This window comes from Gordionus sp. m RMFG-2023, chromosome 5 (assembly GCF_954871325.1).
Source record: "Gordionus sp. m RMFG-2023 chromosome 5, tfGorSpeb1-WG-v2, whole genome shotgun sequence".
NCBI classification, from domain to species: domain Eukaryota; kingdom Metazoa; phylum Nematomorpha; class Gordioida; order Chordodea; family Parachordodidae; genus Gordionus; species Gordionus sp. m RMFG-2023.
Genome location: NC_088779.1, coordinates 15,472,787 through 15,488,222, shown reverse-complemented (window position 1 = coordinate 15,488,222; position 15,436 = coordinate 15,472,787). Strand labels below are relative to the sequence as shown.

Genomic DNA, 15,436 nt, shown 5'->3' with positions numbered 1-15,436 from the left:
CATATATAAAAAAAACTAGAAAAAATGTTATCAAAAAATGGTTGACATTCTATAAAAAAATATATTGATATAAAAATCAAACAGTTATGATAATTTTAAATTTAAAATTCATATTTTGGAAATAAAATGATGATTAATGCTAATAAATTTCAGAAGCAAGAAATCCTATTCCACCTTTTATTTTAATTTTAATAATATTTTTTTTTCTCTTTAGCTTTCACCTTTTCTGGTGGTAAGCTCCTTCAACATCTCTCTCCACTTTTTGTTATTCATACAATCACTTTTATCTAATTTATACTTCTTTAAATTGGTTCTAACTTTATGGCCACATTGAAGTTTTGGCCTTCCTCTTTTACGTTTGCCCATCACTTCTAAACTCTCAACCTTATTTCCAATGTAGTTCATAGGCCTTCTCATTGTGTGCCCATACCACCTAAGTCTGTTTACCATTAACTTAATCTTAATGGGCACCACCTTTAAACTAATTAGTATTCTTGTACTTCGCACTTCTTTCTTGTTACCCCAGAAATCATCCTCAGCATTCTCATCTCCATAGTTTGTAGACTTCTCTCGTCTGATTCTTTGGTTGGCCATGTTTCCGAACTATATAGAATAGTTGGTTGTACTATGGAACTGTAAATTTTTCCCTTTAATTTGTGTGGGATTCTTTTGTCAAATAGCACTCGAGATAAAGATCTCCACTTTAACCACCCTTGATTAATTTTACTCTTTATCTCTTTTTCTATTGTGCCGTTTATTTGTATAGTGGAGCCCAAATATTTGCAGCTTTCTTGCCGATATCTGCGATTCATTTATATCAATACTCTTTGTTTCATCTCCTCCTATCACCATATACTCTGTCTTTTCTCTATTTACTTTTAGTCCGTGCTTTTCTAGGATATTTATCCAACTCACTAATATTTCTTTCATTTCATCCTTGGATTCGGCAAGTATCACAATATCATCTGCAAATATCATATTCCACGGGACTGTTTGAGGTATAGACTGTGCTAATACATCTATTACTGTAATGAAGAGAAGTGGGCTGAGAGCCGAACCTTGATGAACTCTTTCGGCTATTGTGAAGCCTGCTGAAGTACCTGTTGTGCTACGGACCATTGTTGTATGGCTTATATACATATCCTGTATTATTCTTATATATTTTTCGGGAATCTTTTTGTGGCGTAGCGCCCACCAGATAAGTTTTCTTGGGATTCTATCGAAGGCCTTTTCTAGATCGAAAAAGACCATGTGTAGCTTTTCGTTCTTTTCTCTGTATTTTTCACTCATTTGCCTAATTGCGTGGATAGCATCAGTTGTTGATCTTCCAGACATAAAGCCAAACTGAGTCTCTCCTATTTCGATTATGTCTCTTAATCTTTTTTCTATTATTTTTTCGTATAGTTTTAGACAGTGTGACATTAGTTTTATGCCCCTGTAATTTTGACAATTGTGTGGATCCCCTTTATTTTTGAAGATAGGAATTAGATAGCTCTGCCTCCATTTTTGGGGAACCTCTTCATTTCCAAGTATTTTATTGTACAGATTTGTGAAGAGATGTAATCCATCATCTCCTAGTACTTTAAGGCTTTCTATTAGAATATCGTCTGGACCCCTAGGTTTGTTGTTTTTCATATGCTTGAGGCATGTGATTATTTCTTGTTCTGTTATAGGCTGTACAAGGTTTTGACATGGGGAGTGTTCGTCTAGATGTAGTATGTGGAGATTAAAGTTGAGAAGCTCCTGAAAATATTCTTTCCATCTATTTATTATTTCTTTTTCCTTTATTATCAATTTCCCATCTTTATACTTGATTACTTTCGGAGCTCCGTTTATATCCCTAGAATTCTTTTCTCGCTGATTGGCTAATCTGTATATTTTATTTTGCCCTTCTTTGGTATGTAGTTCTTCATACATGTTATTGTATGCCATAGATTTGGCCCTAGCCACCGCCTTTGTAGCTATTCTCTTGGATTTTTATCTTGTCTTGTCATCTGGGTTTTTGGATTTGTACCATTTTATAAAGGGCTTTTTTCTCCTGTATAGTGATTTGTATCTCTTCATTCCCCCACCATAGTTCTTTGTATGATTTGTTACCTCCCCTTGTCAAGCCTAGTGTCGATTTGGCAGTGTCTATTAATCTGGATGAAAGGTCTGTTCACATTTTTTCACTGACTTGTGAGGAATCTATTGTTTCAATATTTGCATTGATTGCAAAGGCATCTGTCATTGTTTTTTTTAATTTGCCCCATTTGATGCATGGTTCCAGTTTTATCTTGTTTTGAGGGTATTTATTTGAGATGTGTAAATCCATGACTAGTAGCTTGTGTTGTGCGGCGATTCTTCGCCTGGGATGACTTTGCAGTCTATTACATCTTTTAATCTTCTGCGAGAGATTAGCATGTAATCTATCTGTATTTTCCTTGTACCACTTTCGTATGTTATTAAATGACTGTCTTTTTTCCTATAGTAGGTGTTGGTTAAGGCAAGGTCGAAGGCTTGCGCAAATTTCAGTACGTGCTCTCCCATATCCAAGACCACCATGATTCCTTTTGTAGCTATCTCTTGCTTTCCCCACATGCGCATTTAAGTCACCACCAATTATGACTAGGTCATCTTTAGGGATTTCCATTATCGCTTTATCAAGGATAGCTCTAAAGTCATCTTTCTCTTCTTCCTTGAAACCCGTTTGAGGAGCATATACTGAAAGGATGTGTAGTATTGATTGACTAATGCAGAGTTTTATCTTCATTAGTCTATCAGAGATCCTGTTGACTTTTACTACTGAGGAGGTTAGATCTTGACTGAGGATGCCGACACCGTTTCTATTGCTAACAATTCCATTATAGTACAATTTATACCCATCTCCAATCATTAAAGTCTTCTGACCTTTCCATTTCGTCTCTTGTATGCACGCTATATCAACTTTTCTCTTGTTCAACATTGATGCCAACTCTCTCGTCTTACCTTTAAGCGTCCCAATATTCAAACTTGCTAATCTTGTCTTCTTTGCTTTGACCTTTACTTTACTTTTCACAAGATGGAGGTCTACACCCTGCGCGTCGCTTGGAGGGAACGCCCTAGCTTTCATATTCATATTTTTATTTAAATAAAAAAATGAATCCTAAGTATCAAATTTAATAAATATAGTAATATTGTTATAGATTTGGTAAGGGAAAAAAATAATATGAACGTAGAGATTTTATTTTAATTTATTTTAATGCAAATTTAATAAGCAATAAATTTGTTAATTCTAAAAATAATTCAATAAAATTTTTGAATTTGAGCTTGGGAATTAACAATGTTTTCTACAAATATGATCAAATTTTATCAACAGGGTCTTAAGTTATGGACATTTTAAGTTAGGCAAGCAATATTCGGACTTTTCATGCAAAATTTATTTTTTATCAAACTATACATATAAGCAGACGATAATGAAAAATAAAAAGAGTTTTCAGTAAAAATGACTTGAGTTTGAATTTAGTTAAAATTTTAAGACAAGAGAATTACAAAACTAAAAGGTTTTAAAAAATTTTTAACAAAAACCGATCTGACTTAAATCTTGATTGAAAAATTGATGTCTACCTGATCAGCAGTAAAACGACATGGTAGTGGTCGAACACGCACAGCTCGTACTATGGGAAATGTTGATTCTGTTGAAACATTCATATTGAGCCAAGAAGATCGATCTGGCACCCGCAGAACAATAGGTCAGGAATTAGTACATTTCATGTGGTTTACGATAAAAAGCTGTTTACATAACTCAATTATTAAGCAAAATGATAGGGTGTGCGTTGAAGTTTCAATGAAAAAAAAACAAGTTGCAGCAAATCGATTGCTACTACAACATTTTACTCAAATTAATTTTAAATGTTAATGTTTTTGTCGAATTGTAAAGTTTAATTAAAAAAAATGAATTTTTTACATGTTAGAAAGTTCGAATTTTGTTTGTCCAACTTTGAATGTGCATAACCTTAAATTCTGTTGATTGAATTTAATGGAAATTTCGGTTAACATTGATAATTTCTTCCTCTTTCAATTTTAAAAATTTTATTGAATAATCAGGCGCGTACGCAGCGGGGGGGGGGCAGGGGGACAAATCCCCTCCCCCCAAGCTAAAAAATGCAGATGCCGGATAAATTTTTAAAAAATATTATTGTTTATATTCAGTTGTATTTTATAATATTTATTCCATTCTTTCTTTTTAAGTATATATTTAATTACATTTATTTATCACATTCATTTACTAAGTTATTTTATCAATTAATTTCGATTTCAAGTTTTTCTGGCGTAATATTTATCTATTATTTTTAAATTTCTAGCCAAATAATAATTATGGACATAAGAAATTTTTTTAAACATATTGTTGATGATGAAAATCCTAGTCATCTTACAAAAAAGAAAAATAATTTTATAACATTTTATAATTAGCCTAGAAGTAAGACATAAGCTTATTAAAGATACCTATGATAAAATTTTATTTAAAAAATTTTAATATCCACAAACTTTATGTGCTAATTGAAAGTTAAAATTTTAAAACAGCTATTTTACTAGATGGTTATGGCTAGAATTCTCTATCTGAGACAATTGAGCTTATCGCAAGATATGAGTCCTGTTAGTTAAGTCAACATGTACAAAGATGCTGGAGAAATTTTTGACAATCATCAAAAAACAAATTATCACAAACGCTGGGAACCTATTATTTCTTCAAATAAATTGTGGGGATATGATTCCTATTTTATCACATATTAACAAAAATAGGATTAAAATAGCAAAAGAAAATAGATGTAAGATCAAGCTAACTATTTAGGTCATTCTATATTGTGGATTGCAGGGACTAGAATTACTTGGCCATTTGGATTCAGGAAGCTTGAATTTCAATAATAATGATAATGAAGGTAATTTTCGTGGTGTAAAATTTAAAACATTGGATTCTGTAAACAGAATTATTTCTGAAAATCCTTGTCCAACAAGGAGAAGGACATTGCAAAAAGCTTTTCCAACGAGTTAGAGTCTTCGCCATCAAACAGTAACAGCTTTTATAGATTTAGAAGAGTCGATTATTAATGCTTAAATCACAATTGCCTGAAGGAGATATTCAGAAGCAAGTAAATCATTAAATTCAATACTTATACTTTTTTTCTCATTAGAATGTATTTTATACAACTATTTTATGTATTTTCAAAAATATAACATTGACTTGATTGAGACGATGAGAATAGCGGAGAGCATTTTATTAGAAATCAGGGAAATTAAGGCTAATGTTGTTTAAGAATTTCATATTTTATATGTTATTCTTGAGTCTAAAGCAGAGCTATACGAGTTTAACATTTGTCTCCCTCGACTTGCAGCGAGGCAAGCTCATCGTCCTAACATTAATATAGGGTCAGTAGAAGAGTATTATAAAATAAATGTCTTCATCCCTCTCTTAGATACATTTATTACCCAAATAAATGAACGGGTTTTAATTCATCAGGCAGCACTTAACAGTCTGCCTCTGCAGATATTACTTCCACAAAACTCTTTTTTCAGATGGTAATAGAAAAAAAATAAATTATTTATCAGATTTTTTTCATAAAGATGTTTATCTTATGATACCTTATTAGATAAATGCCAACTATAGTATAAAAGATTAACTATGGTTGATATAGTCCCAAAAAATGCTATGGATGCTTTGCATCATTTCAAACATCTTTAAGATTATTTTCCCTGTGTACTAAAATTATTAATATTAATAACTTTTCACATTAGTACTGCAACTAATGAGAGAACATTCTCTTCTTTAAGAAGAATAAAACATACCTAAGGAGTACAAATTCTGACAATATTTTGAATATTCATAGGCATTTGATGCCAAGCACAGATGAGATAATTGAAAAATTAACCCAATCCCAATGATTGGATTTTACATTATAAATTTATAATATGCTTCTTAATAATATTTTTTGTGCGAATTATATTTTTTCATGAATAATTTTTCAGTTATTACATACAAAATACAATTATTCCTAAGAAACTTTTGTAAGAATTTATATTTCCAACATTTAAATTTTTATACTTTATATATAAATTTTAAAGGCTCAAAAAATTTAAATTTCTATTTTGGGTCATTTATGTTATAGTGATTTATATGCTGGTTATATCCACTTAATATTTTATAATTCACATTTATGTTGTAGTTTTTTATATGCCGTCGGTCATATCCGTTTAATATTTTTTTAATTCACATTATTTTATAGTTTTCTATATGCCGATTTATATATTTATTTTTTATAATTCACATTAATTTAAAATTTTGTATTAGAAATAGTTACTAGTCCTAAAAAAATTTATGCTTGATATTTTTAAATAACAATGAATTTATTTTAAAAGAATTTAATCCCCCCCCCCTCTTCCACACCAAATTCCTGCGTACGCGCCTGTGAATAATTGATAGATTGCTAAAGCATAAATGGTATAATTTAATTGACACAAAACAAGAATATCCATAAAATAGTTTCAAATTAAATTTTGATTAAAAATAATTATTTTGCCGACTATAATATATAAGTAGGTTGAAAAATAATGCGCAATATAAATATAAAAACGTCTATTAGGCTGGATCTCTAGTTTTTTGAAAAAGGTTGAACTTGCTAAATGATTTAGAATATAGTAGAAATCTTTAGAGCAGGTAAAAAAAATCATGGTCTCTCCTCCTTTCCTTCATAAATAACCCTCTTACTTGCGGGGAAAATAAAAAAAATTAATAAATATTCAAAATTAAATAACTTTATATTTAATCCAATAGTCATATCAACTAACGGCAATTTTTTCCAGTCTACATATTTTTTTAAAAAAATTTTATCCGCGAAGAATTTTTTATAAAACGAACATCGCGAATCGTTATTTCTTAAACAAAAACTTTAACTAGAAATTTTTAAACACATTTATACTTGATTTTAGGTACTTATTCATTATTAAATTAAGCTCCTTCTATGCTTATTATATATATATAATTTTATTTAGTAATTTTATATATTTTTATATACTGTTTTAATATTTTAATGTGATTTTAAAACTTTAAAAGGTAACAAAATTATAGTTTTCTAAATAGTTAAAAATAGAAATATATTAATTGATGAACTCCTTATTATAAAGTAGAAAAAATGTACAAGCAGCAAATTAATACTTTATATTAATTATACAACCCAATTGTCAAATATAAATAAATCATTAATGCATTCACAATAATGCACTCGCTATACATTAGCAATAATGCACGATAATATATTCACGATATTACATTCGCGGTAATACATTCAATGTAATGGATTGTAGATATTGTATTCACAATAATATATTGGAAATGCATTCGCTATAATACATTTTGCGAAAAATGTTTCGCGGTATTGACGTGATACGAAAAATAGTGCATTCTTCAAATATTGTTTTGCGAAAATAAAATTGTTTTTAATAGATTAAATTATGGGGAAGGTAGATTTTAATGTATTTTATATTTAGTGGATAGGCTAATTTAATATATTTATTTTAAAATCTTATATCTGACTCTTTTGTTTATATCATTTTAAATATAATATTATAGCTCTCCTTTGCACAAATCAATTATCAAATTGCCAAGATATTAAAAGAAAGAATGCATGTAAATATTTTGAAAAAGATTGCGCTTTGTCATGCAACAACGAATGCCGTAGTTGACAAAGTTAATATTTACAATAAATTTATGTAATATGAAAAATTTTTAAAGTAAAAATTAAATTAAAACACTATTTGACGTACCGCCACCAATATGATTGGCTCACAATTTAAATTTTTAAAATTATAAATGGGAAAAAGATTTTAGTATATAGGTGGGTGAAATAATTATAAATCATTTACAATAAAACACATTCAGTACTTGTAATAGTTAATAAAAAAAATTAATTATAAAATAAAAATATTGTCACATTTTGTTACTACTTTTGTCATTATATTTTGTGACAAAGTGTAGCAATATTGGAATTGAACTCATAATTAAATATGATAACTGAACATTTGTCGCAACAGCAGCGCTATGTTCTCATCGCAGCAGTTATATGCTTTCACTGGTTCTCAAATTTTATTGTTATTTATTTATTTTTAAAGTTTTCTTTAATCAACACAAAATATCGATATAGGTATCAAAGAAAATCTAATTTAATTATCTTTTGATTGAAAGTATTCACTCTTAGTCTTAATGGGTTGAAGGATGGGGGGGGGGGGGTAATTAAAAGTAAATATTTGATAGGGTATTATATAAAAAGTGATTAAAAAGTCTTTTGAATGTAATGATAATAATTACCCTAGGTGGGGGGATTTAGGTATTAGGAGTAGAGGTATGCATGGGTTGCTGTAGCCCGACCCTACCAGAGCTTGGATTCGGACATAAAAAACTTTTTATTTTCGGGTTTGGGTCAGATTGTAAGAGGTGTCCGACACAAAGCCTGATCCTAAATAATTATTTTAATGCATAGTGACAATTAAAATAACACGCATTTTTTATCTACACAATTTCATCATTAGAATGTCAGCAGAATAACACGTCATCTTCAATTAATATTTCACATAACATCTGTTCACCAAACTATTTTGTTATTAAATGTTTGTGTTATTATTGCATACTTTATTTATGTCATATTCTATCAGATTAATTAAAATATATTTATCTAATATCTATTTAATTAAATAGCCTCAAATTTTCAATATTTAAAATAGTTTACCAAATCTTAAATTGGTGGAAGACTTATCAAGACGACTTTCCCAATTTAAGTGTTTTGTTCTTAAATTCCTGACGATCCCTGCTTCCTAGTCTAGTAGTGAAAGATCTTTTTTCAGAGGCTGGTAGGGCCTTTGGGGATAGGAGGACTTGTTTAAACTGGATTTCTCATTATTTATATATAACAAATATTCACTATGTGATACTATTGATAATGAATGATTTATATCATGCACATTATTTTTATATATGGCAATAATTTTTAAATTCGATTGTATTTCAACTTTTTTAATTAAACTGAATAAATTATATATGTTTTCAATTTAAATAAAATACAATTTAATATAAATTGATTTTATTATGGCTATCAAATAAACTCTTATTAAGGTAACAAACATGATTTAATTATTTTTGGTTAATATAATATTAATATTCAAATTTAAAAAAAATTTGAATTCGGGCTCGGATCGGGCTTGGACAAGGTTTTTATAATTCGGTCTCGGGCTGCGAAAAGATCACGTTGCAGACCTCTACTTGGGACATCAGGAATATTTTTATCAACATAAAATAATGATATGGGTATCAAATAAAAGCGAATTAAAAAAATTTTTCATTTTTAATGGGTTGGACTTAGGTTAGTGTAAAAGTCCAAATTGTAAAAGTCCACTTTATTCAATAATATCCAATTAAATTGTAAAGGTCCAAAAATATTTAATAATATAATAATATATACAAAACCATATACAAAATACGAATTGATTCAGTCCAGCTTCCATGTTTTCTTCTTAACAAACGAACATGTCTTCTTCCTCACAAAAGAACATGTCTTCTTCCTCACAAAAGAACATGTGTTCACTCCTTTCAACTCCCATCCCCCCAGGAAAAAATTAATTATAATGTCAGAAAATGACTGACATTTAGTATATTATATTAAATTTATTTCTTCTTTTTTCAACGGCTACAACACGCCCACCCTTCACAGGCCCAGCGTCCCTCTCTTTCTGGTGGCATTGTATCGAATCGTCTCCTTTTATGATGATTTATAGTATAATATCTCCCGGACATTTCAATATATAATCGCTGGAAAACATATTAACAATAATGACATCGGGGTATCCATATTTATAATCTATGGAACAGTAATATTAACAATATAATATACAAGCAAAACATAATAATTTCATGCATCTGGAAAATACGAGTTATATTATACATTATTCGTGGTCTGATTAATGGAGATTAGGAAATAATGATTTTACATATAATACTGTAATGTGAACAAATGGTTTATGTTTGAAATGCAATTTCAACAACATATAATTTTCCTTCTGTCATTTTAAAAAAACAAAGCTAAATTTTTTATAAATATCCAAAATAGATAGACAAATCCATTTTTAGGTATTAAAAATAATTGCGAAAATTTGCCGAACAAAGATTTTAAACAAAATTAGAAGGAATATGTATAGACATAAATTTAATATTTTATAAGGAGGAAAAATATATAATATGTAGAAAATAAAATATTTTTCTTCAAGGAATTACTCAGTATCCTAAGAAAAATATACCATTTCTACCTAACCCTGCCATCACATCTAGTACAGATTCACAGAAATGTAGAATGCAAAGTAACAAAAATTAAGAATATAATGTGCTATATGGTATACATATAGAGAATTTTTAATATAACATTCAAAATATAAAATAATCTGAATTTTTTTAAAAAAAAAAAATATGTTCATAATATACATAGTAAAATGTAATGTGCTATAAAATTATTACAAAGATTAAAAAAAAAATGTAATACACAAAATACATCTACAAATAAAAAATTCTAAAACAAAAACCTTCTCAAGTATTTAAACTAAACAATATTTCTATTTTAAGGCATACCCATCAAGACATGGCTGACCTTATCCATAAACATATTTGCCTTTCACCTCATCATATACAATGAAAATAGTATAATAAATGCAAATAAAAATTTTTATAAAATTTTAAAATATAAAAAAAATATATATATATTAATTATAAAGATTTCATAATTTAAAAAAAAATTAAATATCATAATTTCTACCAATATATCATATAAATCCATGCCAAATTTATATATATATCACAAATATCAAACTTATACCAATGTATCATATAAATCCATACCAAATTTATATATATCAAAAATATCAAACCTATACCAATATATCATATAAATCCATACCAAATTTATATATATATCAAAAATATCAAACCTATACCAATATATCATATAAATCCATACCAAATTTATATATATATCAAAAATATCAAACATATACCAATATATCATATAAATCCATACCATTACATATGGTTAATTACTTCAACATAAACAACATTAACACACCCACAATAGATCCCTTAATAATATAACAATAACACTATAGTAACATTAATTAATAATAAGTCATCTCACACGTGTCTACACCTTTAAAAACCCAAAATTACACTCACACTATAGTAAATTAATAATAAGCCATTTCACACATGTCCCTCCCTTTAAAAACCCAAAATTAATAATTATATAACAAATATTTCATTATAAAAAATCCACTTCCATATATATTTTCATAAACCATCAATTACACAAATATATATCTTAATCACACTTACAATCACCAATTTAATATTTTTCTAACCCTATACTTACATATATATCCCTGCTCATTATCTAAACATTTAAATATTAAGCAATCTTTTTTGTCCTGCATTACATGAGGTCTGTTTTCCGGATGATTGAAACCTATTCTCCATTCAATGAGTCTTAAGGCTTACCAAATAATAAGACAATACTTATTGTCAAACATTGGATGTAAAAATGTAAATTCAGACATATAATACCACAAATATTATTGTCTTAAATGGGCCAAAATGAATCCAATATCATTAGTTCTCAACAGTAAGCCCCTTTCAAAGTAATATATAATTATTATACATTATATATATAAAATAAATTCATAATTTTATTTTTATTTTCAGCCCTAATACTCATTACATACTTTCTATCATATTCCTTATTTGCCAAATATCTAAAACAAAATGCGAAAATCCCTTAATCTCTACTCATATCAAAATCTTATTTTCCCCTCACCTCTTTCTGACACATCGTATAGTGGTTAATAATTGCGTGGTGTTACCAGAACTTTGGATCCTGACGTCATTTGGCACCATTGTAAAAGTCCACTTTATTCAATAATATCTAATTAAATTGTAAAGGTCCAAAAATATTCAATAATATAATAATAATTAACAAAACCATATACAAAATACGAAGTGATTCAGTCCAGCTTCCATGTCTCTTCTTAACAAACGAACATCTCTTCTTCCTCACAAAAGAACTTGTGTTCACTCCTTTCAACTCCCATCCCCCAGGAAAAATTAATTATTATGTCAGAAAATGACTGACATTTAGTATATTATATTAAATTTATTTCTTCTTTTTTTCAACGGCTACAAGGAGGAAAAGAAGAGAGGGGGTAAAAAAGAAAAATTAGGTAAGGGTATCAAATATAAAATAAGAATTCATCATCATATTATGAATAAAACTATCAGTCCCCTTCATTCTTGATTTTATAAAATTCTTTTAAATATTTTAACAGGATACTTTGCTTTCTGTTCCCTCATGAGCTCACGCTGAGACCCATTAGAGGGTATTTTATGACACAGGCACCTTCTCATAAAAATTTATGTCAGCTCTTTTAAATAGTTCAAAATGTTAAGTAAAAGATATTTTTTTATTTAATATAAAAAAAAATTCAATTTACGATCATCTTCATATTTACGACCTCAAGAAGCTAAATAATAAATAAATCTCGATAATTTAAAATTATGAAAATGATATTTGAATTTTGTGATCTTGTAAATTTCGAAATTTAATTTATTTGCGCTTCTTCATTATCATAGTACATGACTTTTCATATAACCCCTTTAGAGTTAAATCGGTTTGTCATATAACTAAATGAATTAGTTGAATAGCCATTAACAATAATGTATGATAAAATTCCATTTTATAGCTTAAACAAAGTTAAACTAAAAAAATATAATCCCTTGGAATTAGTTGATTGGTAGAAATTTTTTTGATTTACTATTTTATGGAAGTAGTCCTAGAGGGTAAAGAAAACTATTTTTTGATTTTTAAGGTAAGGAATAAATTTGCACATGTTACCTAATCTTCTTTGAAAACTCTGACAGATTAGAAATCAAACTAAATGCTTTGTTTTTAAGAAAATAAAATTTCTATTAGAATTTTGAAATATAAATATCAATTCCTTACAATAAATATAAAATGTAAGAACTACAGGACGAAATTTCCATTTTAAAATCTTTTAGATCTTTAAATAGGAATTTAAAATTTTACTTTGAAAGAAATAATAAATCGAATTTCTCGATGCCCTTTTGCCAATTAATCATTTTTTTATTTTGACTGATATTTAAAAATATATTAGGTGTTGTTGACAATAATAAAATATTATGTAAGCATCGTCTAAATGACAAATTTATTGGAAGAAAGCCCCCTCCAAAATCTACACTCTACCCTTCTAAACAAATTTTTAGGGCTTCAGCCGCGATATTTATTCACCCATTATGCTCTAACAACCCTATGATATTAAGTTATAAAATCTTATAATGAGCCACCAATTATAACCTCAAAACAACTATAATAACTTTTTCAGGCCTCATGATTATTTAGGCCAGGAATAACAATTAATCATTATTTATTAATTAGTGATAAGTAACTGTATTCAAAATATTAGAAAAATGTTATCTGTAAATGAATGAGTAATAAATATTTATTAAATTAAAATTTTTTTTATCAGATGTTTTTATTCTTAATCTACAAATAGTATTTATTTTACTTTATCCTACCCCCTTCAGAAAAATTGAAGGTAAATAGCTCCTACCTCACATTCTCATGCAGACTCTGTTCTGTATGTAGGTAAATATTAACAGATGTCGCTCTATTTATAAATTCAACTTCTATTTAAAAATCCAAAATAGTAAGATTAGAAATAAACCATTTTATATTTTTTATAGAAAAATATAGCCCAAAGAAAACGATAAATATTTATAAATATTTTAATTTGTATATCGGCGGACTTAAATTTGATACGTTGTTTTTAAAATATAATATAAATAATAATTTATTCATATTTCTAATCGTTAAAATCTATTTTATATATTTTTTGAATTTAAAAAAAAAATAGTGCCTACCATAAGAAGTTTTTAGGCAATACACCACTCAAGGTAAAACAAAAGCCCATATTGTGATACCATCACCTGGTGAAAGGTTAAGCGGTTTTAATTCAGGATTAGACTTACTTAGGAATAAACTGAGAAGTTTAAAAATGAATGGCGTTCTCGAAGGCCCCGATTTTTAATACAATTGAACCTATGTCTCCCCTTAACATTGACTGGTAAGTTAAAATTTTGTCTCAATAAGATTTAAAGCTTCTATAATATAGGTAGATGGTCACAAATAGTGCCATTATCATATCAACTGCAAAAAATTTGGATTTTAGATAATGTACATTATATTGTTTATTAAATTTAAATACCAAGCAATATTATTTGGCATAATCGTCTAAAGATTGAGGGGCTATTGGGCCAATCCCTCTATCAGATTTTGTAAGGTGATAAGATTAATTATGTTAATAAATTATCCCATAATTTGATGTTATTAATAAAAATATAATATTAACTTGCAAAGTCAATGAAACCAATAGAAGAGGGAAAAAGAGTGGATTATAAAAATTGAGCCTAAATATGAACAAGAGAAAAAATCTATTTAGACACCTATGCCAAAAATAAAATTTGATTGTTATTCTAAGGCTATTTAACTTTTTTCTAACATAAATTAAACATGTAAATTTATCTCAACTTCAACATTAAGATAGAAAATAAATAATAAGATAACATTATTCAGCAGTTGCCAGATCAAGATGAGAAAGTGGAGAATCTTGTAAACCAATTCGTTCTATACACATTTATGATGAAAATACAAAGAAACCAGTATTTAACAAAAATATTAAATTAATTTCGTAGGCAAATCAATGTAAAATCCGAGCTTATAAGCGATTATTTTAAAAAGTATCGAAACATGTACGGATATGAATATAAATAGGCTCGCTGGTACCAATATAAATGCTAAAAGTCCGTTGATATTGATACTATATTTTTCGTAAATGCATTCTATAAAGGTAATTGATACTAAAAAGCATAGATATTTTTCGATTCATTTTTGGAAATATATTGTTAATAATTAACAAATACATCTATTAAAAATAGCATAAATAAAATATTTACTTTACAAATTAACATTAATACTAAATATTATTATTTGGTTTTAGCATAAAACCTTTTCAAAGCTTTTACCAACACATTCCTTTTTATCAGTAAATTTTTTTAGCAACGTTGAATAAGGGTTGAACTAGGGTGCTGGAAAGAATGGTAGTAATATATTTTATAAATAATTGTTTAATATTAGGGAAATTATTAAAAATGGCAAAATTTTAATTCTTTGTGGTAAAATATTTTCAAGATTTTGTTTTAAATCTAAATTATTTTTAATTTATTTAGGTAAAATAATATTAACTATCATTTAAGATAAAAATGATCGATGTTTCTCTGCCGATATATCAAAATATAGTTCCTAGGCGTTAATATTGTCGATAC

General features: G+C 27.7%; 1 protein-coding gene across 3 annotated transcripts in view; it reads left to right on the top strand.

Moving 5' to 3' along the window:
* Positions 1-15,436, top strand: part of LOC135929985 (cysteine-rich venom protein pseudechetoxin-like) — a 73,680-nt gene that overhangs the window by 30,960 nt on the left and 27,284 nt on the right. For 2 of the 3 annotated variants that reach the window (XM_065466743.1, XM_065466746.1), the window contains one exon: positions 7,583-7,699. In XM_065466743.1, the coding sequence (XP_065322815.1) occupies positions 7,583-7,695 (113 nt within the window). In that variant the 3' untranslated portion in view covers positions 7,696-7,699. Of the gene's footprint in view, positions 1-7,582; positions 7,700-8,704; positions 8,890-15,436 lie in introns of those variants that run through there. The other variant, XM_065466745.1, reaches the window with a different exon arrangement.